General features: G+C 56.2%; 1 protein-coding gene across 1 annotated transcript in view; it reads right to left on the reverse strand.

Moving 5' to 3' along the window:
* Fbn3 (fibrillin 3) overlaps positions 1–6,000 on the reverse strand; it is a 57,219-nt gene that overhangs the window by 22,916 nt on the left and 28,303 nt on the right. The window contains exons 22-24 of the mRNA XM_033759401.1: positions 5,510–5,635; positions 2,090–2,215; positions 1,560–1,709 (exon numbers count right to left, since the gene is read on the reverse strand). Of these exons, the coding sequence (XP_033615292.1) occupies positions 1,560–1,709; positions 2,090–2,215; positions 5,510–5,635 (402 nt within the window). The remainder of the gene's footprint in view (positions 1–1,559; positions 1,710–2,089; positions 2,216–5,509; positions 5,636–6,000) is intronic.

Here is a 6,000-nt window from a genome sequence, read left to right on the forward strand (position 1 = left end):
AGCGTTGCGGACCCCCGGGGCTCCAGAGCAATCCCCTGTCCCCTGCAGTCTGGCCCTGGCCTGGCCACCTCTCCCGCTCCCTCTCCGCCCTGAGCAGCTGTGTTCAAAGCCACTGTGTGCCTGTGTGCTGGGATTTTCCCGTCACTTTCCCACAGGGCCCACACCAGCCGTGCCCGCTGCCCCTGGGCACAGACACAGCCTGCTCCAGTAACACCGCAAGACCTTGGTCCCCTGCCCCAGGCATCCCTCCCACAGAAACTCCTGAACTTGGAAGCTGGGCGTGGTGGTGCAGGCCTGTGGTCCCCGCTACTCGGGAGGCTGAGGCAGGAGGATGGCAAGCTCAAGCCCAGCCTGGACAATTTAGTGACTTGGTTGGACCCCGTATCAAAATGAAAAGGGCCAAGGATACAGGACAGTGTGAAGGTCCTGGGTTCAATCCCCGGTACCAAAAGACAGTTATTCCCTATACCTGGGCCAGAAGCATACCTCTGTGTCTAGATCTGCCCTGCTGTAGCTGCCCGGCTCTGGTATGCCTGCTGTGCCCTCTGCCCAGACTTCACAGCTCCCTTTGACTCCCCAGGGTCACCCAAAGTTGACACGTTGGAAACGGACCCCCTGGAGTCCTAAGCCAGTAGTGTCTGGAGGTGAAATCTTTGGGAGGTGCTTAGGGTTGATGGCCACACCCCCATCCACAAACCCCATCTTGTGGTTGAACCCAGGGTCTTTGCGCTGAGCTGCATCCCCAACCTTATTTATTGATTTACTTTTGTTTTTGTTTTTGTTTTTTGAGACAGGGTCTCACTATGTAGTTGAGACTGACCTGGAACTCACTATTGTAGCCCAGGCTGGTCTCGAACTCACAGTGATTCTCCTGCCTCAGCCTCCCGAGTGCTGGGATGACAGGCTTGCGCCACCACGCCCGGCTTATGGATTTACTTCACAGACAGGGTCTTTCCAAATTACCTAGGTTGGGCTTGAAATCCTGATTCCCCTGCCTTCCAAAGCAGCTGGGATTACAGCTGTGCACGAAATCTCTATTCTCTGTATGTTACTAGATCTTGGGTATTTTGCTACAGCAAGAGAAAACCAGCCAGACCTGCACTCTGCTTTTGTTTTTTGAGACAGGGTCTTGCTAAGTTTCGAAGTTGTCTGGACTGAGCTCGAACTTGGCTATCTTCCTGCCTCAGCCTCCTGGAGTGCTGGGATGACAGGCGTGCGGTGCCCCACCATGCCTGGCTCTTCTAACGGTTGATCACCCAGTCCCCCCCGCACCGTAACTGCTGTATCAGGGACTCGTCTTCCCCAGAGTCCTCCAGTCCAGGGGATCCCTGCTTCTCCACCCAGCTGCGATTTTCTGCCTGTTGTTTGTTTGGTACCAGGATGGAACTGGGGACCTTGCGCTTGCGAGCGGGCGGCGGCACCACTGAGCTAAGCCCCCGACCCCTGCCTCGCTCCCACCCTCCTGCTCTCATCTGAAGAGGACGGGGTTGTCTAGGAGACCCCAGCGCACATGCGCAGGGAAGGGCCAGGCTTGGTAGCGGGAGAGGGAGGGCGCTCACGACTGGCAGGGGCGGGGCAGGCCTCGCAGGGTCTATTCCAGGCCTGGCCGACGTTGTAGGCGCAGCAGCACGTCTTCCGGGTCACGTTGAAGGCCAGCTTATCCCCACAGGTGCCGTTATAGTGCCGGAAACAGAGGCTCTTTCTCACATCTGCGGTACAGTAGGGGAGAAGAGTTAGTGTGGGAAAGGGCCCCTTCTGGTCAGAAGAAGAGAGGGCCAAACAGATGGAAATTAATGATGGATCCATCTGGACGTGATGGACTTGGTGGGCCTTTCTTTACACGCTTGGAAGCGCCATTCATAGTTTAGCCTTTATCGGGCAGTGCACAACCTGGGCAACCGTTCACATGGCAGCCTTAGGCTCCTGAATCCTGTAGCCTTGTTCAAAGAGCAAGATTGGCACTTCAGATGTGCTTAGCCTTTCTGTCTTTTCTTCCTCAAACATGCGTCTCTGTCACTCTCAAGCAGTCTCTGCCCTACTCAGGTGCCGCTCCAGCAGTTCCTCGTGCCCCAGTCGGCACACATCTCACCCATGCAGTTGTTGCCACCGTTGACTTGCAGGGACTCCGCGGGGCAGACACAGGTGTAGCTCCCCAGGGTGTTGTAGCACGTGCCAGGGCCACAGATGCCCGCGTGCCCAGAGCATTCGTCGACATCTGAGGAGAGGGAAGGCACAGGGGACAGTGGCAGGCAGTGGCAGGGGCTGAGTAAGTCCTTGCCAGGCCCAGGGACCCACCACATACTGTGATACCGCGTCTTTTAACAATGGGCTAAACTGAGAAAACTCCTACTCATCCCTCACAGCCTCACTTAAACCAGGCGTGGTGGCACACTCCTGTTATTCCAGCACTCGGGCAGGCTCAGGCAGGAGGACTGCAAATTTGAGCCCAGGTAGGGTGACTTAGCAACTTTGAGAGACCCCTGTCTCAAAAAACAAAACGAAACAAAACGAAAAACATGGAGATTAAGCACAGTGCAAAGGTACTGGGCTCAATCAGCGGTGCTGAAAAACAAACAAAAGACCTGGTCTTATGAGTTGATTTTCTTATCACTAAGCAGTTGTTCTTTTCTTTTTTCTTTTCTTTTCTTTTTTCTTTTTTATTTTTTTGGTTTTTTGAGACAGGGTCTCACTATGTAGTTGAGACTGACCTGGAACTCACTACGTAGCTCAGGCTGGTCTCGGACTCACAGCAATCCTCCTGCCTCAGCCTCCCGAGTGCTGGGATGACAGGCGTGCGCCACCATGCCCGGCTGTTCTTGCTTTTCTTTTGTCTCCCTTCCTTCCTTCCTTTTCTTTTCTTTGTGTGTGTGTGCGCGCCAGGGATCGAACTCAGGACCTTGTGCTGTGAGGCAGGAGGCAGAACCACTGAGCTAGATCCCCAGCCCTGTTCCTGCTTATCTTTGGCCACTGGACACTGTGGAACCTGTCAATAGAATAAATCTGTGATTTTCTGATACACAACTGTGGTGAGGCTTAATTTCCAAATTAGGCACAGTGCGAGTTGAACAAAAGTAACCAATAAAACAGATCAATCATACTGCAAGAAGAGTTTATTGGGTATTTCTGGAATTTTCACACTCAATATTACGAGTTGGGTGCAGTGGTGGATGCCTATAAGCCTTGCACTAGGGAGGCTGAGGCAGAGCGATCTCAAAGTGGAAATCAGCCTATGCTACATGGAAAGTCCCAGGGCGGCTCAGCAAGATCCCATCTCAACAAACTGACTCAGTATTTTCAGATTCCAGCTGACTGTGCATAACAGAAACCACAGAAAGTACACGTGGGTAGGGGAGGACCGCACTTACGGGGGGGGGGACTGATTCTCAGGCTAATGAATTCCTCCAGCCAGTAGGCAGCAAACCTTTGCCGTAAGGACCAGATTGTTGGGGTGTGTTTGTGTGGGGGGATTAGAGCCAAACTTCGTTTCTCATAATGACTCAATCTTTCCCGGTTACAAGGAAGAAAAAGGGAGGAAGGAAGGTTGGCTGGATGCATAGATGACGAGATGGAAGGATGGGTGATGAATAGATAGATGCACAGATGAATAAAGGCACAGATAAGTGGATGGATGGGTGGATGGATAATGAATCGAATGACTGGACGGACGGATGATGGGATGGATGGGTAGTTGGTTGGATGGATGGATGGGGGCGTGTCTTGCACTAAAAGAGCTCAGCTCGGCCAGGCGTGGTGGCTCACGCCTGTCATCCCAGCACTCGGGAGGCTGAGGCAGGAGGATCGCTGTGAATTTGAGACCAGCCTGGGCTACACAGTGAGTTCCAGGTCAGCTCAGTGATCACAATGGCCAGGCCCAGAGCCCATCCTGATTGCTCACTGGCTGCTGCTCCTGGATGAGCCGTTTGGCCTCGTTGACCCTCAGTCTCTGCATCTGAGAAGCAGGATCACAACAGGAACACCAGTGCATGCGTGGTGACTGAGTAACAAGGAACCTTGGCACATCGGAGACCCACAGTCCTAGACACCAGCTAACCTTCACTGTGACTCATGAGCACGAGAGGGACAGGTGAAGTGTGTGTGAAGGAAAGGCGGGGCCACCCCTCTATCTTCTTCCTTCCCACTCTCAGCTCTGGGTCTTGATCAGCTTTGGCCCAAGGGAGGAAAGGCGTGGTTGTTGTTGTAAAGCCAGGTCACTTCTGAGTGGGTAGAGGCAGGGGGATGAATGGATGGACGGGTGGATGGACGGATGGATGGACGGGTGGATGGATGGATGGGTGGGTGGATGGATGGATGGGTGGACGGGTGGACGGACGGATGGGTGGATGGATGGGTGGATGGATGGGTGGATGGATGGATGGGTGGATGGGTGGATGGATGGATGGGTGGATGGATGGGTGGATGGATGGGTGGATGAACGGATGGATGGATGGGTGGATGGACGGATGGACAGATGGGTGGATGGGTGGACAGGTGGACGGACGGATGGGTGGGTGGATGGATGGGTGGATGGATGGGTGGATGAACGGATGGATGGATGGGTGGATGGACGGATGGACAGATGGGTGGATGGGTGGACAGGTGGACGGACGGATGGGTGGGTGGATGGATGGGTGGATGGGTGGGTGGATGGATGGATGGATGGGTGGATGGATGGATGGGTGGGTGGATGGATGGATGGGTGGACGGGTGGACGGACGGATGGGTGGATGGATGGGTGGACGGGTGGACGGACGGATGGGTGGATGGATGGATGGGTGGATGGATGGGTGGATGAACGGATGGACGGATGGGTGGATGGACGGATGGACAGATGGGTGGATGGGTGGACAGGTGGACGGACGGATGGGGGGGTGGATGGATGGGTGGATGGGTGGATGGATGGATGGATGAATGGATGGATGGACGGATGGGTGGACGGGTGGACGGATGGGTGGATGGATGGGTGGATGAACGGATGGACGGATGGGTGGATGGACGGATGGACAGATGGGTGGATGGGTGGACAGGTGGACGGACGGATGGGGGGGTGGATGGATGGGTGGATGGGTGGATGGATGGATGGATGAATGGATGGATGGACGGATGGGTGGACGGGTGGACGGATGGGTGGATGGATGGGTGGATGAACGGATGGACGGATGGGTGGATGGACGGATGGACAGATGGGTGGATGGGTGGACAGGTGGACGGACGGATGGGTGGGTGGATGGATGGGTGGATGGGTGGATGGGTGGATGGATGGATGGATGGATGGGTGGATGCATGGACAGGTGGATGGATGAGTGATGGATGGGTGGGTGATGGGTGGATGGAAAATGACCCTTGGTTATGGATGCACAGGTGGATGGCAGTGGCTGCTGGAAGCAGGGCAGCAAGCAAACCGGGGCATCTAATGTGGTCCTCCCTCTGGGGCCCTCACGAAGCCTGGCAGAGCAGGAAGGCAAGGAGGGAGGGAAGGGCCCAGCGCGGCCCAGGAAGAGTCCCCACTCACCCTCACAGACACGGCTGTCCCGGCTGAGGTGGTGTCCAGCCGGGCACTCGCACTGGAAGCTGCCGAAGGTGTTGACGCAGTCACCTCCCCGGCACAGCCCCGGCAGCTCCCGGCACTCGTCGATGTCTGCCCGGAGGTGAGGGGAGCTCAGGGTGGGGCTGCACCCACGCTGAGGCCCGGGCTGCCCTGGGCTCGCTTCACCCTTTCGAGGACATCCGAGCCCTGTGCCACGGACACTGGGGGGCCATCTCAAAGGCTGGGCCCAGACTCTCTCCGGCCACGGCCAGCGCGAGTCCGACCCCTTTCTTTTCACCCAGGGGTTCATCCTCCCGCCCGCTACAATGCCAAGGGACGTCTTCTTCACGCTCAGCACCCCGCTGAAGGGACTGAGAGAGCACGGGTGGGTGGGTACGAAAAGCCGCGGGAGGTACTCGAGCGAGAGGGTCAGCGTGAGGGGACGACTTCGATGGCTGCGAGGGTGCACGGGGGGG

Source organism: Fukomys damarensis, unplaced genomic scaffold (assembly GCF_012274545.1).
Source record: "Fukomys damarensis isolate Sample0158 unplaced genomic scaffold, DMR_v1.0_HiC HiC_scaffold_37, whole genome shotgun sequence".
Taxonomy (NCBI): Eukaryota; Metazoa; Chordata; class Mammalia; order Rodentia; family Bathyergidae; genus Fukomys; species Fukomys damarensis.